The sequence below is a fragment of the Leguminivora glycinivorella genome, chromosome 18 (genome assembly GCF_023078275.1).
Source record: "Leguminivora glycinivorella isolate SPB_JAAS2020 chromosome 18, LegGlyc_1.1, whole genome shotgun sequence".
In the NCBI taxonomy this organism is placed as follows: Eukaryota; Metazoa; Arthropoda; class Insecta; order Lepidoptera; family Tortricidae; genus Leguminivora; species Leguminivora glycinivorella.
Genome location: NC_062988.1, coordinates 14,200,572 through 14,218,117, shown reverse-complemented (window position 1 = coordinate 14,218,117; position 17,546 = coordinate 14,200,572). Strand labels below are relative to the sequence as shown.

Sequence of the window (17,546 nt, the reverse complement as noted above, 5' to 3'; positions counted from 1 at the left end):
TTGCTAACATATTAGATCACTGCAAATAAACTGGCCACATATCAAGCACTTATCACTCATTTTAAAAGATTCGTCTAACTAATGCAGATACTATGAGATATTGACGTTTCTAAAGTCGTTGCGATACAAGTTCAAACCGTTAGCAAAACGGATTGCCATGAAAAAAAAATTAAGAGATGGTTAATTAAAACTCATTGAAATAAAATAAAAAATTGAATAATTACACTTCAACAGACAACCTTAATCACCATTTAGGCCTGAAAATTCACCAAAAACAAATAAACAATTTCAATACGGCATAATTAATCATAGTTTGTCTATTTTTTTTTGTCGCGAGGGTAGTTTCCTGTATTAGTCGCCGCTTGTTAAATCCAACATCTACCGTGCGATTATGTGCATATGAGATATGAGTGTGTAGCTACGGTTTCAATAATTCGCCATTACGTCAATGTGTTATGGTGGCATAGTGGCTAGGGTGGTCAGATTAAAACGGCATGCGTCGCAGAGATATAGGTTCAAATTTTGGACTTTTAGAAAAAATAATTTTTAATTTTTTGCTTTATTGTATGTAATTAAGGCTGTAATCGTTTTTAATTACTGTAATTATTAGGTCTGTTTTTCTCGTTTTATTTCTTTTTAGGGTTCCGTAGTCAACTAGGAACCCTTAGTGCGTTTTCACATTACCCGATCCGATATCGGATGTCGGACCAATATCCCATACATTACAGGCGCCATCTTGGATTTTTTCCATGATAATGTGAAAACGGTCTTATAGTTTCGCCATGTCTGTCTGTCCGTCCGTCCGTCCGCGGATAATCTCAGTGACCGTTAGCACTAGAAAGCTGAAGTTTGGTACCAATATGTGTATCAATCACAAAGTGGAGTAGTATATATTTGGGAAGTTTAAACCACTTTCATTTCGTTCGAGCGATTCTCGCTCAAACTCATTCCAGTGGTCTAAACTCCCAAATACATCCTAACCCTCAAATATCTGGGCAAGAATTGTATCATCATCGTTAGGAAGTTTAAACCACATCGATATCGTTTTGCTATAATAATCGCGTTTGCATGATCATGTTAGCCATACCGTTGGGAAGTTTGTGACATAGCTATGTCACCAGCGCGCCATGTCATCACAGCGGCGCGCCCCGCGCGGAATCGAGCCCACCGGCAGCGCACGGCGCAGTGGAGGGGATCGCCGGCCGACCATATTTAAGTGCGCGCAGCCAGTGCAGCAGCCCTTTCCGTCCCCGTCGCTTCACGGCGACGCTCCCATCCACTTATCCTCCAACAACCAAGGCCGGGGTGACCATTTCGCGCCTAGGCCGGGTTGATATCCGATTACCACCGAATTCCCAAACCAGGGCCGGGGTGACCATTTCGCGCCTAGGCCGGGTTACCTATATATCCTATCTCTCCCGTGATCAGGGCCGGGGTGACCATTTCGCGCCTAGGCCGGGTTACGATTCCTACCCGCTGAAACCCTCCTACCTTATTTTATCTCCCCCGTGATCAGGGCCGGGGTGACCATTTCGCGCCTAGGCCGGGTTACGGTTTCCTACCTCCTGACCCTCGATAGGTCCCTGTAGTTGTAGGCCCTTCCGGCGCACCCTAGATTGATTCCGTTTAACCCCGGCCGGCCGGGGAAGGTTAGATATAGCATAGGATAGGCCGCGTTACCGCGATAGTCTTAAGGTTATTTTGTGTGTGTGAATAAACGGCATAAAAGCCCGCTTAGTTAAGTGAAACCGGTGTTTCTCTCTATTCGCCTTGCACCCCCTTTCTCCCACATCTGAGACTAGCTCGGTAAAACCTCCCAGGCCCATCAGGCACGGAGGATATGTGAGTCCTGCGCAGGCAGAACGTCACATTTGGCGCCCAACCGAAAAACTCACAATTTAGGAGTCTTAGGAGACTCGGGAGAAAGGATAGCCAGTAACAATAGCTCATTTAGTTCCCGCGACGCATCCCGCCCGCCCGCATAAAAGTAAAATACCGTCGCGATCCGGTCACCAGTAATACCGTCAAATACAAAATCCATACCGCGACAAACTAAATCCCAACGCGTCGCTACAGGAGAACACCACAAGAAACCGTTTACGAAATAAAGTACATAGATGTCGACATCCTGGATCTACAACTTAAAGAAACCAGAGCTAATACAAGAAGCCGAGAATAGGAATATCCCAACGACTGACCTTACAGTCGAGCAGATACGAAAACTGCTAGCAGAATCCATAAAGACCTCAGACGAGTTCGAAACACCAGAAAAAGGAAAACCCTTAAAGATGACAGAGGACGAAGGAAAAATTAACGCGAACAAGTTGACCAAACTAATCCGGGAGTGGGACCTGTCGTTCAAAGGATACGACGACGCCGAGGAATTCGTAGAAAGACTGGAGGAGTTTATGACAGCGAGCAGTATAGACAAGGAGGAAATACTACCCGCGCTCCCGCGTATAATGCAAGGGAAAGCATTAGCGTGGTATAGAAACCACACCGATTCATTCCAGAGCTGGGACCAGTTCCTAAAACTCTTCAAAATGTACTACTACCCGAGTAATTACGAGGAGAACCTAATTACCAAGATAGCAGCAAGTAAACAGCGGTTCGGAGAAAGTTTTGTCGATTACTTGACTGACCTGCAGACATTAATGCGAAGATACGGGAAACTCACCGAGAAAGAAAGACTACATAGGATACATGAAAATATGGAAAAAAATTACAAGCTCTACATAAAGAAAAATGACTTCGAGAACCTCACCGATCTGGTAAAACTAGCAGCAGATTATGAGGACATACACACACCGAGGTACAGTCAACTCCGGTACCGGAACGCCAATACTGAGCGCGATAACCACGAAGGGACGAAGATACACCCAAAATACGACCCAAAGACATGCTGCTGGTCGTGTGGAAAACCGGGCCACGACACTAGAGAGTGTCGGGCAAAGAAACGCATATTTTGCAGTAGCTGCGGCACATTGGGGGCACTCAGCACGAATTGCTGTAAAAAGAAGAGCGAGTGGGGAAAACCACAGCCAATAGGAGCCGCCCGCGACGAGGACAACGGCGACAATAGGCAGTTCATCAACATGTCCATAAACGGAACAACGTACAGTTGCCTAATAGATACAGGATCAACTCACACGTACATAAATGAAACGGTGTATAAAGCGTGCAAAGAAAAGAAAAGCCAAGAGCAAGAAACAAAACGAAGGATCATCCTCGCAAACGGCACGAGAGCTCAAGTACGGACAAGCATACGAGTAGAAATTGAGATAAAAAACAGAAGGCTCCAGCACTGGGTGCGTGTAATGCCCATGGTATCAGCCATAATCATAGGGATGGATTTGCTAACAAGATTAGGTGTGAAAATCACGTGGCCTAGTACACAGGATGAAACAAACAGCCACCATGATGAAGCACAAGGATCAGCACCATGCCAGACAACGGCACATCCAGAAACAGAGAGTCCAAAGCCGCGAACAGTAACAGAATTAGTAATTGACCCACAACAACAAAAGTTAACGGAACCGGAAAAAGCAGAATTGGAAGAAATACTAAAAACCGAATTCAGGAAATGCGACGCCAGCCCGAAGGGAAATACATGCGTCCAACATAAGATAAGGATGAAGCATAACGAGACCGTCAAGCAAGAATATTACCCCAGGAACCCCAAGCAACAACAGTACCAATTCGACATAAGATATAGAAACGGAAAGCGGAACCAGGTAGCGGACGAATCATCATGGAGCCCAGTATACGCCAGCCAGCCAGCGCTGCTGCACAGCGCAACAGCCAGTCAAGGCTGGTACGGAAGAAAATTACTACAAACACAAAATTATCCAGATACAACACAAGAATACCGCGTCGAAGGGGGAAAACTATACAGAAAAATAATCAACCGAAAAAGCAACACACATACGGATCCAGACACGGAATGGAAATTATGTGTACCGGAGGCCAGGAGGTCACAGATAATGGGGCAATACCATGACACGCCGAGTGCCGGACACCTAGGCATAGCTAAAACCACTAGAAAAGTTATGCAACGATATTACTGGCCCGGAATGCAACGTGAAATATACAAATACGTAAAAAAATGCAACGCCTGCCAGAAACGTAAAGCAATGCAACAAAACACTCGAAACCAAGATAGCAATAGGTATATGACAAAACCACAACGGGATAAATACCTATCGGAATTTAACTTCGCCCTAAACACGCCAATTCATGAATCGACCAAATACACTCCAGCATTGGCCAAGATACCTACGAAAATTAAAGCTAAACGCAAATATACATCCCATTTCATAGGTACCAACAACCAACCGGCGGCAATAATATCATAACCAGCAAATAACACAAAACCTCGAAATCATATTTTTGCAGTTAGGTCAAGGAAAATATTTGGATATTTACCTAAACAAAAGTTATCACAGTAAACAAATAACTAAAGTTTAGAAACGAATCGATATCGCATCACGAGTGGTTCAACCGAAATGTACCTATCCTTATTTAAAAAGTAAATAGTTTTGTTTTACTTAACTACCGTCACCGACTTAATGTCTATTCTTAATTATAAGTATACCCATAACGAAATACCAAGTAAACGTGTACATGCGTCGCTTAATAGTAAAGCAAATATTAGAAGTCATACCTAATTTTCAGAAACATAACTTACCTACATAGTTACCTACTTATCAACATATAAAGGGGACCAATAGGGCCCCCAAATTTCAAATGCTAAGATCTAGATTAACGGTGATTTTTCCCCAGGTAAAAATCTCCAGACGAAGAGGGGGTATGTGACATAGCTATGTCACCAGCGCGCCATGTCATCACAGCGGCGCGCCCCGCGCGGAATCGAGCCCACCGGCAGCGCACGGCGCAGTGGAGGGGATCGCCGGCCGACCATATTTAAGTGCGCGCAGCCAGTGCAGCAGCCCTTTCCGTCCCCGTCGCTTCACGGCGACGCTCCCATCCACTTATCCTCCAACAACCAAGGCCGGGGTGACCATTTCGCGCCTAGGCCGGGTTGATATCCGATTACCACCGAATTCCCAAACCAGGGCCGGGGTGACCATTTCGCGCCTAGGCCGGGTTACCTATATATCCTATCTCTCCCGTGATCAGGGCCGGGGTGACCATTTCGCGCCTAGGCCGGGTTACGATTCCTACCCGCTGAAACCCTCCTACCTTATTTTATCTCCCCCGTGATCAGGGCCGGGGTGACCATTTCGCGCCTAGGCCGGGTTACGGTTTCCTACCTCCTGACCCTCGATAGGTCCCTGTAGTTGTAGGCCCTTCCGGCGCACCCTAGATTGATTCCGTTTAACCCCGGCCGGCCGGGGAAGGTTAGATATAGCATAGGATAGGCCGCGTTACCGCGATAGTCTTAAGGTTATTTTGTGTGTGTGAATAAACGGCATAAAAGCCCGCTTAGTTAAGTGAAACCGGTGTTTCTCTCTATTCGCCTTGCACCCCCTTTCTCCCACATCTGAGACTAGCTCGGTAAAACCTCCCAGGCCCATCAGGCACGGAGGATATGTGAGTCCTGCGCAGGCAGAACGTCACAAGTTTAAAATCACTTCATACCGTTCGAGCGTTTCGCGATCGAAATCGTTCCAGTGCTTACAAACTCATATATCCGGGCTCTCAAACATCGGGCTAAGATTTTTTCTATGTTACATACTATTCAAATTACTTGTCGTCTCTTGAAACAAAGGTGTTTTGAGAGCACTTTATTTGAATCTTCAGTGAATATCAGTTATAAGAACACGTTATAAAATGTATGTTTCTTGAAAAAAGATGCAAAAGCTTAACGCAACTCACTCTCTGAGGTGGCCAGTCCCAGAGTGCGAGTCTCTTCCAAGCGAATGCTCGGTTGACTATGGCGTTTTCACACAACATGTCTGATCAACTCGTCAGCGTCACAGAACATGAATGGACCTCCAAGGTGCTCAACCCCGGCGTAAGGCCGCATTTTACGTGCATCATTTAAGTACAATCCTCTTCAGGCATGGAAATCCATATATATCGACCGCGTATATACAGAGTTTCCCTAAGTATCTGATTCAACATTGCACACAAGTCGGTTGGCCAATTCCGAAAAGTGTGAACGTTGGAGTCCCCGGTCGTCGAGACTCATCAACGTCGTCTATAAGGCGTTTATTTATACGAAGTAACATCAAAAACTTTGATAGTGCGATGTAGACCTATCGTTTATAATAAACGAAGTAAATACCACCTTTTGATTAACAATTGTGGACTTTGTAATTAAACAGTAAAAGTCTGAAACGGCAGAAAATACACTATAGTCTTATTTTGCTATGTCAAGGGGGAATGTAATCAGATCATATTTATTATCATTGATGTTTTACTGCAAGTGCGGCCTCTATTAGTGAGGGATGGTACTAACTAGCTACTTCGTTAATTAGATGCTTCTAAGGCATCGTGTTATCCAATATATTATTATGCTAGGTTGCGCTAATTTCCATAGATGTCGTTCACTATCGTTTCCATAGTAAGGAGCTTCCCTTCAATGGTTCCAACTAAAAAATCTCATGGGTTCATTTAGTTAAGCACTCAACAAAAGGAGCCTATTTGAGCAAAACAATTATTTCATAATGACTTCGAACTATGTATGTTTATTGGAACAAGAGTTTTAGACTGTTTGTATTAGGAGGATAAATACTTAATAGATGCACATAAATATATTGTAACGTCATTATATATTTGCTCAATTATTACTTTTAATAGCATAAGTCTAAAGTCTTATTTAAAAAATATGGATATTTTTATCTGATACTTATAAACATTTTCATTCATTCATTTAAAGACGAAGAGAAAAAATAATAATAAGCACTTCACAGAAATGTTGGCCATTTTTGAGATTCGAACCCAGGACCATCCATTTTATAGGTACTGTTAAGTACTGCTACTTAGCCGATCATCAAGGTTCGTGTTGCGAAAATGCAACGTCATATCCATATGTTATTCTAATTAGGTATTCTGCATTGATTGCACTAATTGTTAAAAACAACATCTACTTAACATTTCGTAATTTCGAAACGGATGTAAATTGTTATAGGATACTTGCGTTAGCATAGTATTGGCATAAATATAGGGTTGCCGCCGGCACGTATTTGGTGATTTATGATTATTGGTGATATGATAAAGTAACATTATCATAACCGGGATAAACACCTTAATCTCTTTATTCACTGTTTTGGATGTTTCATCAGCGCAAAACATACGTTTTAAAACCAATGTTTTCTTGTTAGGTGTTTAACTTATTCTAAGTACACTAAAATAATATGTTTGAATATTGGCTTTTAAACCAAATTGAGAATAATTACAAAAATAATTTAGTAGTATAAATTACTTTAGCAACATGTTATCTTGCCGCTACGGAGTGATTTCTTGAATAAGATTACCTACACCTAAGATACCACTATCACTTAATCACTTAATAAGTGTGCCTCGATTTTGCATTTTAAACACCGTAGTATATTAAGTTAGTCATACAAATGGCTTACATGCATTTATTACGAGTACTAGTAAAATGAGGACTGTGACACCCCTGATTCGTTTAGTAAAATCATCAATAAATTGCTATTAATAAACCATCATTCTAATTGTTTATTCCTTTGCTACTTTGCTCTTTACAGTGCACATTACGTACTCATACGTCTTATAAATAATAAGTTCGAACCACCGTCATTTCTACATATAACATGTAAGTAAGTGTTGTATTTTGTCTTTTTATAAATTATAATACTAGTTGCTCATGTGCAAGGTTTAAAATGATTTTTTAAATTTACTTTTAGGTCGGACTCCGAGTTTGAAACTATTGTACCCCTAAATAACAAGACTGGAGGTGCGAAAGCGAAAAAACCGGTGCAGAAAAGAAAGTCCGATGCTGCTAATAGGTAAAAAGATATGACACCTGCACGTACCTACTTACATATTGTATGCGTTGCATACGTAAATTGTTTTTGATTATTACGTTTTATTTTACCTACTTACATTATGAATTTAAATTTACAAATTGTTAAAATATTTTCAGGTCCGATTCAGAACGAGAGTGGGAAGAAATTGACGCGGGGACCAAGAAGGTGAAGAAGCCTCGCCAGGCGAAATCTCCTAGGTATGTTACACATTTAAAATATGCATCTATTCGATTATTATAATTGTGACACCCACCTATGTTGTAATCTGAAAAATATTTTTTGTTGCCTTGTTTTGCATTACTTATATTTTATTGTATTATTTACAGGACTACTAGTGGAGCGTCTAAGAAAAAGACTGCCAGCAACCCCTTCGACGTCTTCGAGCTATTTCCTGATGACGAGGCATTTGCGAAAAATTGCCCTACACCAGACCAGCTACGCTCGTCTATAACTCAACGCGTGGCTGATGGATTGACTCGGCGTGCTGCTGATCTTGAGGGGGAGTTTTTCTTGGAGCTGCGAGTATACAACACCGCCGATATACGCAGTGAGTTAGCGGAGCATAAGTGGAAAAAGGCCCTTCTGGCAGTTAAAGCGCAAATAAATAACGATACTCCTCAGTGGGAATATCTACAAAAACTCACAAAGCATTTAAGAACTCTTTTTGACGATGCTGAAGTTACATTTTTTCACAACAAAAAAGGTTAAAAATTCAGCATTGTCAAAAATAATTTTTAAGTGTATATTTTGAACTGTATTCGGATACCACACATATACATATAGGTACTTACTTTAGTTAGATAAATACTTATTTTACTGTTTTATACGCGAATTTAGTTAGGTGGAACTAAAATGCCTTTTTGCTCTGCCTGTTCAATCCAAGTTCTAAAAAATAAATGGGTTGGTCATTTGAGAAGTACTAAACACAAAAATAATTCTTTAGTGGCAGTAACTGATGGCGTAATTGAGATTTCGTCTGCCTTTCAGGGTCGTATATCATCTTATAGAGTTTTCGGATCTGAAGAGCTAGAATTTGCTATACCTGAACAGTTTTTAGATAATTTAACGTCGAAACTAGAAAATATTATAAAACAGTGTTTGATAAAGCACGTGTGTTTAAAAATCAATTTCGAGTATTTTGGAAACTTTCTTTTATTTAAGAACAACCGGCAGGAAACAAAGTCGTTTACGACAAAAAACTTCACAGTACATCAAAACTATACATTTTCTGAGTTATACCAAAAAGTTATAAACGACATAAAAAATAACATTGAAAATTTTGAGCAGCGCGATAGTGGATGGACTTTCTTATCTAATTTATATTTAGAGGTTAATGTTAACAAATACCAGCCTCTGAAAGGATCTTCTTACATAGATTTACCTAAGTCTATTAAAAACAAGAAAGCTTGTATTAACATACAGAATAAAGATGAATATTGTTTTCTGTGGAGTATTGTTGCTGCGCTTTATCCCTCAAAAAATCACAAAGAGCGTACGGCCTCATACCCCTACTTTAAAGACGTGTTGAATATTGATGGTCTCAGTTTTCCCATAACTTTCTCTGATATTGGTATGTTTGAGCATAAAAATGTGGGTTTAAGTATTAATGTGTATTCTTTAATGGATAATCGTACAGTGGCAGGACCTATTTATAGATCTCCATATAAAAGGAGTAAGAAAATTAATTTACTTTTAATAGAGAAAGGAAATAAATCGCACTACGTTTTAATAAATAATTTGTCTCGATTGGTTCGTTCCCAAATAACTAAACATCATGGTAAACTTTACTTTTGTGAAGATTGCCTCTTATTTTTTCCTTCCCTAGACAAGTTTGAAAGTCACTCCTGTAGTGGAATCGCCACTGTACTCCCGGAAAGAGGTACATATCTACAATTTAAACATTATGAACGTCACTATAATGTTCCTTTTGTAGTTTATTGTGACTTTGAAACAATTCTTAGGCCATTTCAATCATGTGAGCCTGAAAAGGAACCTCAGGGAAGTTTCACTGTAAATAAACAAATGCATATACCCGCAGCTTTTGCCTATAACATAGTCTGCTCTTATGATCAACGCTTAAATAGATTTATTCAATACAGAGGACCCGACTGTGTTTCTAAATTTTTAAAATATTTATACAGACATGTTGAAGATATTTATAAAATATTGCGTGAAGAAGTGCCTATGATTTTCACAGAAACAAATGCTTTAGCCCACAAAAATGCTCAGACATGCCACATTTGCCTGACTGCTTTATTTGGCGACAAAGTAAGAGATCACTGCCACTTAACTGGTGTTTATCGTGGGGCCGCTCATCAATACTGTAACTTACGTTATAGTGTTCCCAAATTTATTCCTGTTTTCTTTCATAACTTAGCAGGATATGATGCGCACTTGTTTATAAAGGAGTTATGCGAGGATGTAGGTTCAAAGGTGCAAATAATTGCGAAGAACAAGGAAAACTATATATCCTTCAGTAAGTTTTTAAAGATGCCTGACGATCAGTATGTGCGGATACGATTTGTAGATTCGTTTAAATTCCTAGATACAAGTTTAGAAAAATTAGCGAAGGGACTTGCTAAGGCAGACTTTTCTCACTTACGATTGTTTTTTCCTGATGAAATCAAATTTGACCTATTGACTAGAAAAGGTGTTTATCCTTATGACTATATAACATGTTGGGACACGTTTGCCGAGACTGAATTACCTTCGCAGGATTTATTTTATAACTCGTTAACTTCGGAGAACATAAGTGATGAGGATTATGTGCATGCGCAAACTGTATGGAATACATTTAATATAAAAAATCTTGGTCAATATACGGATCTTTACCTTCAGACCGACGTTTTACTTTTATCAGACATCTTTGAAAATTTTCGGCGAAATTGTATGGTTAGTTATCGACTAGATCCTGCGTTCTATTTAACCTCCCCTAGTCTTTCATTCGATGCAATGTTACTAATGACTGGTATTAAATTAGAGCTAATATCAGACCTAGAAATCATTCGCTTTATTCAAAAAGGGATTCGAGGAGGGATTTGTATGTGTTCAACTAGACATTCCATTGCAAATAATCAGTATATGAAAACCTACGATAACAAATCACCTGATTCGTTTCTCATATACATAGATTGTAATAATTTGTACGGGTATGCAATGTCACAACCGCTGCCTGTGTCAGATTTTCGTTTTTTGGATGACTTTGAAATTTCACACCTAGATATTACATCGGTTTCAGACGACGCGGAATTTGGGTATATACTTGAGGTTGACTTGCTATATCCGCAATATTTACATCATGATCACAACGACTATCCTTTTTGCGCAGAAAAGTTTGTTCCTCCGGGAGGAAAAATACAAAATTAATTCCAAATTTGTTCGATAAATATGAGTACGTAATTCATTACGAGCATCTAAAAACATGCCTCAAAAACGGTTTGGTTATTAAGAAAATACATCGTGTACTCACTTTTAAACAAAATTCTTTTTTAAAGAAATACATAGACTTAAATACAGAGTTGCGGAAAAATGCGAAAACCCAATTTCAACAGGACCTATTTAAACTAATGAACAATTCGATATTCGGAAAAACTCTTGAGGATTGTGAACGACGCGTTGACGTAAAACTGGTCAACCAGTGGTATGACGAACGAAACAGCACTAAAAAGGTTACTTGTGGCGGTACTTTAATAGCAAGACCCAATTTTCATAGCGCCACAGTGCTCACTGACAACTTGGTAGCCATTCAAATGAAGCCAGAAAGAGTTGTATTGGATAAACCCATTTACATAGGATTCTCGGTATTAGAACTATCCAAAAACCATATGTACAAATTTCACTACTCGGTAATAAAACCCCACTATAGTGATCGCGTTCGCCTCTGTTATTCTGATACTGACAGTTTCATTTATGAAATTAAAACTAGAGACTTTTACCAAGACTTAAGGACACATTTCTTAGATTTCTTTGATACGAGTAATTACAGTCCTTTAAATGATTTCCAGATTCCTTTGCGTAATAAAAAGATTCCGGGACTATTCAAAGATGAGCTAGAAGGATCACTTATAACAGAGTTTGTAGGATTGCGGTCTAAGCTGTATTGTATAACTAGTACACACCCGAAAAAGGGCTTTGTAAAAAAAGCAAAAGGTACTAAGGCTGGTGCCATCAAAGATTTGACACTGGAAAATTACAAAGACGTACTTTTAAACGATAAAATCATTCGAAAAAAGAATATTTTGTTTAAAACTATCAAACATGACATCTTCACTCAAACGGTCAACAAAGTTGCTTTATGTAATAAAGATGATAAACGAATTATTTTATCAGACAAAGTTTCAACTATGGCATGGGGTAATAGTTCTTTTTTGTAGATCCGAAACAAATAATGGAAAAGTTGTAACTAAAAGTAAGTGCTGAATATTATATGTTGTAGCGAATTTCAATGTACTATTTCAATTGTATTTACTGTGAAAGTGTTTCAAACTGTTATTAAACTTAGTTAACACAGTTAATCATGAAAAAAATTACACTTTATTTTAGCAGGATGAGGGATATCCACTTATACTCTGCTAACTCACTGCATTGGAAAATAAATATATATATATAATAACGCACGTCTGTATTTTATGCTTTTATTTTGTATACTTATCTAATAAACGTATAAAAAATATGTGTTCAGTTTATTTCTTCTTATACACTCCCATACTTTCCATTTTTACAGGGTGTAACCAAAATACTGATCAACCGTTTAAGAATGTATTAAATATAGTACCTATTGTACAAATAATTATGTTATTTTTAAGTAGCTTTAACAATGTTTCCCAATGAAAATAATGTAAAAAGATGAATACATTCTTAAAAGGATGACAATTATTTTTGTTATAAGTTTCCTACTCAAAAGCCTGAGTGCTGTAGATTCATTTTTCTTTAAGGAAGTACAGAGCTATACCTATCTTATAGTAAATAATAGTTGCAAGTGCGCTCTGTGAGTAACTTTCACTCAGTGTTATAAATTATAATTAAATACATCAATTTCTTACTAATGATAATGAGTAAGTATACAAAGGTGTTAATTTTGCTCATCACATGTGACTCTCTTCTTTTGAGCTGTTTGATAAATCAATTAACGCCGACAAGTAACAAGAAGCTTATCTACCTAACCTGTATATATTGCATAGCTGAATAGAGTCTAATTTCTTGGCGCGTGCATGCCTACGCTGGCAAAAGCAGGTCAACAACATTATTGGAAAACTGCAATACTGACATTCTCTATATTGTTATAATGTTCGCATGTTCGCATTTATGAATTTGATACAATAAGAAGTGGTCGTTCAAGTAATAAGTTCAAGTAAGTAATTATTTTATTTTTATTATATACTTTTAGTAAATATTATGTGATAATTTAAATACATTATAATTATTTATTTATTTAAACTTTATTTTACAAAAGAAAAACTTAAAATTACAAGAGGTAGATTTAATGCTTAATAGTAAGGCTTTATTAAAGGTAATACTTATGGTGTTACAGTTTCAACATGTGCGAACATTGTGACCCCGAGGATCCTTTTACCCATGCTCAAGAGTGGAACACCCAGACATTTGAAGACGCATATCCAGAACTTGCCAACAAGCATGACGTGACCATTACAGCACCATCAATAGAAACACCCAACAAAAAGAAAATAAAAACTAAACAGCGTGCTCCAAAACGTAAATTAAAATCATCCACTACTTTTGTGAAATGTAGAAAATCCGTTGCTGAGGGACCCCGTCTGATACAAATAAAAATCATCGGCTTACGTAACGGGCAGGAAAGCCAGGCAGAGAGTGATGATGAAGAAAATATGATCTTTAGTGCTCAATATATAGCCAGCGAACCAGTGGACAATGTTGTGGATTCGGCATACAGTTTAATAAATCAAATCTCTAAATCAATGTTACAAGAAAATTTCTGAGTTTATTGTTAAGGTTAAAAATGTATGTATGCGTAAAATAAAAAAATAAAAAATGGGTCTTTCATTACAGACTTTTATTTATTATCATTAAAACATAATACAGTGCTTATTTCTAAAATAGTAAACATCGTTATAAATCTTGTGCAGACACAATAGTATCAAAATACCACTTTTTAATACATATAACATTTTTTAAAGCACATTTTTTTTCATGATGCAGGCAGTTATATGCACTAGACTTATTACAATATTTTTCATGCAAATGTAGAAAATTAGGACAATCTTGTTCACCTAAATCTATTACAGCACAATTAGCACACAAATCTTTAACCCACTTAATTTTTTCCGCTCCTTTTACATAAATGTTCTTGTTATTTAAATGGTTCACAATCATTCTTTTAAATTCTCTGTGATCGACAAATCCTTCCCTCCATAAAATCCCGTGGTTTTTTTCTAACCATATTACTCTTTTTCTTTCTTGCTGAGATAAATGAGAAAACGTGTAGGGTTATTTTATTAAAAAGACTTGCGTGTATTCTTTAGTACTAAGTGCGAATTCCTTTATTATAAAATCGTTATTTAATGATTTAAATCCTTGAACATCCACGAATAAGCTTTTAGTGCTCATGATATTTTCCTTGTTATATTGCTAAGAGGTCTATACTCTATAATGCTATCATTCAAAATAAGACAATACGCAGATGTTTGATCGGGTATATCCTCACTGCACTCTATTTCAACTCTGATGTCAACAACACCCGATTTTAAAGTGTCACTTTGTCTTGAACAATCCACGAAAAACAATGGTGCTATTTCTTTGAAATCGTAAGGATTTAACAAGGGTGCCTGACTACGATTATAGTAGGACTGTTGGAATTTAGAATATTGCTCGTATAATATAGCATACTTCTCATCGGAAAAACTAACATTCAAATTTTCATAAGGATAATATATAGAATTCAAGAAAACTTTAACCTCTCTCAAGTTACAATGATCGAAATGTGTTATATCTTTGTCGGACGCATTTTTCCTACCAGTTTTCAAACCAACTATAACATACCGAGGTTTTTCGATTTGAGATGAAGTTTTAATAGCCCAAGAGTGCTTGGAAGTTTTTGGCAGCAGTGGATATTCGAAGAGGTCCCAGTTTCTGAACGCAATTTGTATTGCACGATCTTTTTCCACATATTTAAGAAGATTCAGTCTTTCCCGATCGGAAACCTTAATATGAGGCATACGCCATACCACTTTTGATAAAGTAACATTGTCTATATATTCATTTGGGTTCAATTTAACGCTATTCAAGTTAGTGTTAGAGCGTAAAAGTATAAGTTCATGTTTGCAATTAATAATAATTTTGTTGTAGTCTTCAGCAAAGCCCAAAATTTTGTTTAATGGTATAGAAGCAGAAAATAAACCTTGGGTAACTTTAGTACCTTTTATGTCCCACCCCACGACTTTGCCATTCTCGCTTCATGTTCACTCATGGATAAAAGAGATTTCATTGTTGTTGTGATTCCTGCATTTTTTATTTTGTCTATTTCAATTCCATTCAGTTCGTATCGAATGTCTTGAAAGAAATGGAGGACAGGGTTATTGGTAAACAGGACGCTCGACACGGGTTGTTTTGTTTCTCTGTTCATCACTGTAATAGTACCTTCTATGTATAATGTGCTAGCTGAAGGCAACACGTACATATCTTGCTGATTGATGGGTATGCGAATTTCATCGTTCAAATTAAAACTTGTAACGTAAGGTTTGTACGAGTGGTATTCATAACTTTCGATTGAGTTATCATAGCTAAAGGAGTTTGCTAAGTCCAGAATGCTCATTTTAGTAAACCGATTGATCTGAGAAACAAAATATTTTCACTAGTGAGCCTGCTTTTCGGTCTTCTTTTCTTGATAGCACCAAGGGTACTGCCTGATTTATCACGGTTCACTGCTGTTTTATTGAAATCAATCATTTTTTTCTCAGGTGTAAATATATTTGAATCTCTTCTCCGCGTAAATTTATCAATTGGTTGTTGGTATCTAGTAGTCTTATTTTAAGAGAACTTAAAGTATTTTGAGTGACGGGAAAATAAATAACGTTTTTAGGCGTCTCTATTATTCTATACCCTGGAGGCACATTAGGTACAAATTCATGAACTATATGGCTCGGTTTTCCGTTGATAAATGATCCACTAATGATATCACATTCGATTCGAACTATAGTCGTCGATAGAATGGACACTGGAAATGGAGATTCCATTAATATATTCGCAGGAACAGTTTCATTACCGAAACCTAGTAGTTTACCTATGGAGTTATCGCCACCAAAATGTATGCTCTTAGAGCAAAAAATAGATGTTTTTAGAGTATTATTATTACACAAAAGTTTAAAAGAACAGCCTTGAACATGTGTTTTTAAATAATCGTTTAAATCCTGGAGTTCATAAGAGCCTTCTGGTATCTCCAATACTTCACCCTCACCGTAGTAAAATTTGCAATTTCGACTATCTATGTTAGGTATTGAATTAAACGTAGATAAATACAGTAGACCACATTCGTATTCACCGTCCAATTGAAGTTCAGGCGAATAATTTGTTGTAAGACTAGAGGAGGTTCCCGTTATGGATAAAGTGAAAGACATCGTGTAAATGACATTTTTTTTATTAGTGTTAACAATTTAAACGCCTCTGCCAAAATTGTTTTAAATATTTTAAGCATAAATGACCACAATTTACAGTATTAAATTGTTGGAACTGCCTATAATTATATGAAATATCAAATCTTTTCAAATATATTATCAACTCTAATGGCGGTTTAATATCGCCGAAGCTATTATAATATTCACAATATTTTTTATCCTTTGCATAGGCTACCCAGTGAGTTCCTTGGTTTTTTGATTCGTCTAAGTTAATTATCGCGCATTCTCTACGCTTAGGAAGTTTGGGTAAGCGGTCTCTCATAAACACTCCTCTAAAATAAGGTATACCCGTTGAATTGTTGATAATATCGACATTTGTGAGAGCTCGACTGGGTAACCTACCATTTAGTTTTTTGAGGTTTTTAAGCATAGTCCTTTGCCATTTCTGTACGGTTTTATATGTAATCCTTTGCCCAACGCTATGGATTCCATCATTTTGTTGTGACGTTCAGATTCCGCTAGTTTATTTCTTGCCGCTTTATAGTCTCCTACAGCTTTAGCTATTCCTGCCGCGCCGCCTGCCAGAGAACCCAGAGCCGATAATCCCGCGAATATAGGAATCAACGGTAATATGCCTCCAGTTTTTGGAATAGGTATTATACGAGGTATCCGCATACGACTTGTGTTAGGAAATATTTTCTTCGCAGCTGTATAAGCACTGCTTATGATATTTCCATTCTTTTTTTTCTTTAATTCGCTACGTATTTTTGTAACTAAGTGCTTAAATGACTTAACACCTGCCCCTGTCTTAATTTTTGATTTCATAACTTTACTAACCAGCCATGACGCCAGTTTTTCTCCTTTCCCAGCGTTTTTTGCATTCATACGTCGCTTAGCCATTTTATAAAGTTCTAAATCAGCCTTATGTCGATCCTCTATACGTGAATATTTGTCGTAAGCAATATCGTGCTGCATACAAGCTGAATCTAACCCGTTGATA

At 37.8% G+C, this 17,546-nt stretch overlaps 2 protein-coding genes across 3 annotated transcripts; both read left to right on the top strand.

Moving 5' to 3' along the window:
- Positions 1–2,117: 2,117 nt before the first annotated feature.
- Positions 2,118–5,388, top strand: LOC125235781. Its single transcript, XM_048142367.1, has 2 exons — positions 2,118–4,528; positions 4,783–5,388. The coding sequence occupies exon 1, from the start codon at positions 2,118–2,120 to the stop codon at positions 4,353–4,355; it is 2,238 nt and encodes a 745-aa protein (XP_047998324.1). The 3' UTR covers positions 4,356–4,528; positions 4,783–5,388.
- Positions 5,389–7,485: 2,097 nt separating this feature from the next.
- On the top strand, positions 7,486–13,914 carry LOC125235746. 2 transcript variants are annotated; one of them, XM_048142328.1, is made up of 5 exons: positions 7,486–7,744; positions 7,836–7,937; positions 8,075–8,155; positions 8,285–8,505; positions 13,489–13,914. In XM_048142328.1, coding segments are annotated over exons 1-5 (519 nt in total). In that variant the 5' UTR covers positions 7,486–7,742; the 3' UTR covers positions 13,602–13,914. The 2 variants fall into 2 exon arrangements, with proteins under 2 accessions (XP_047998285.1, XP_047998284.1); XM_048142327.1 differs by lacking the exon at positions 13,489–13,914 and having other exon boundaries at positions 8,285–8,835.
- The last annotated feature ends 3,632 nt before the right edge of the window (positions 13,915–17,546 follow it).

Coding starts and splice junctions, on each gene's coding strand:
- LOC125235781 (XM_048142367.1), top strand. CDS start 2,118: ATGTCGACATCCTGGATCTACAACTTAAAGAAACCAGAGCTAATACAA.
- LOC125235746 (XM_048142327.1), top strand. Junction 7,938..8,074: donor AAGTCCGATGCTGCTAATAG/GTAAAAAGATAT, acceptor AAATATTTTCAG/GTCCGATTCAGAACGAGAGT. Junction 8,156..8,284: donor CGCCAGGCGAAATCTCCTAG/GTATGTTACACA, acceptor TATTATTTACAG/GACTACTAGTGGAGCGTCTA.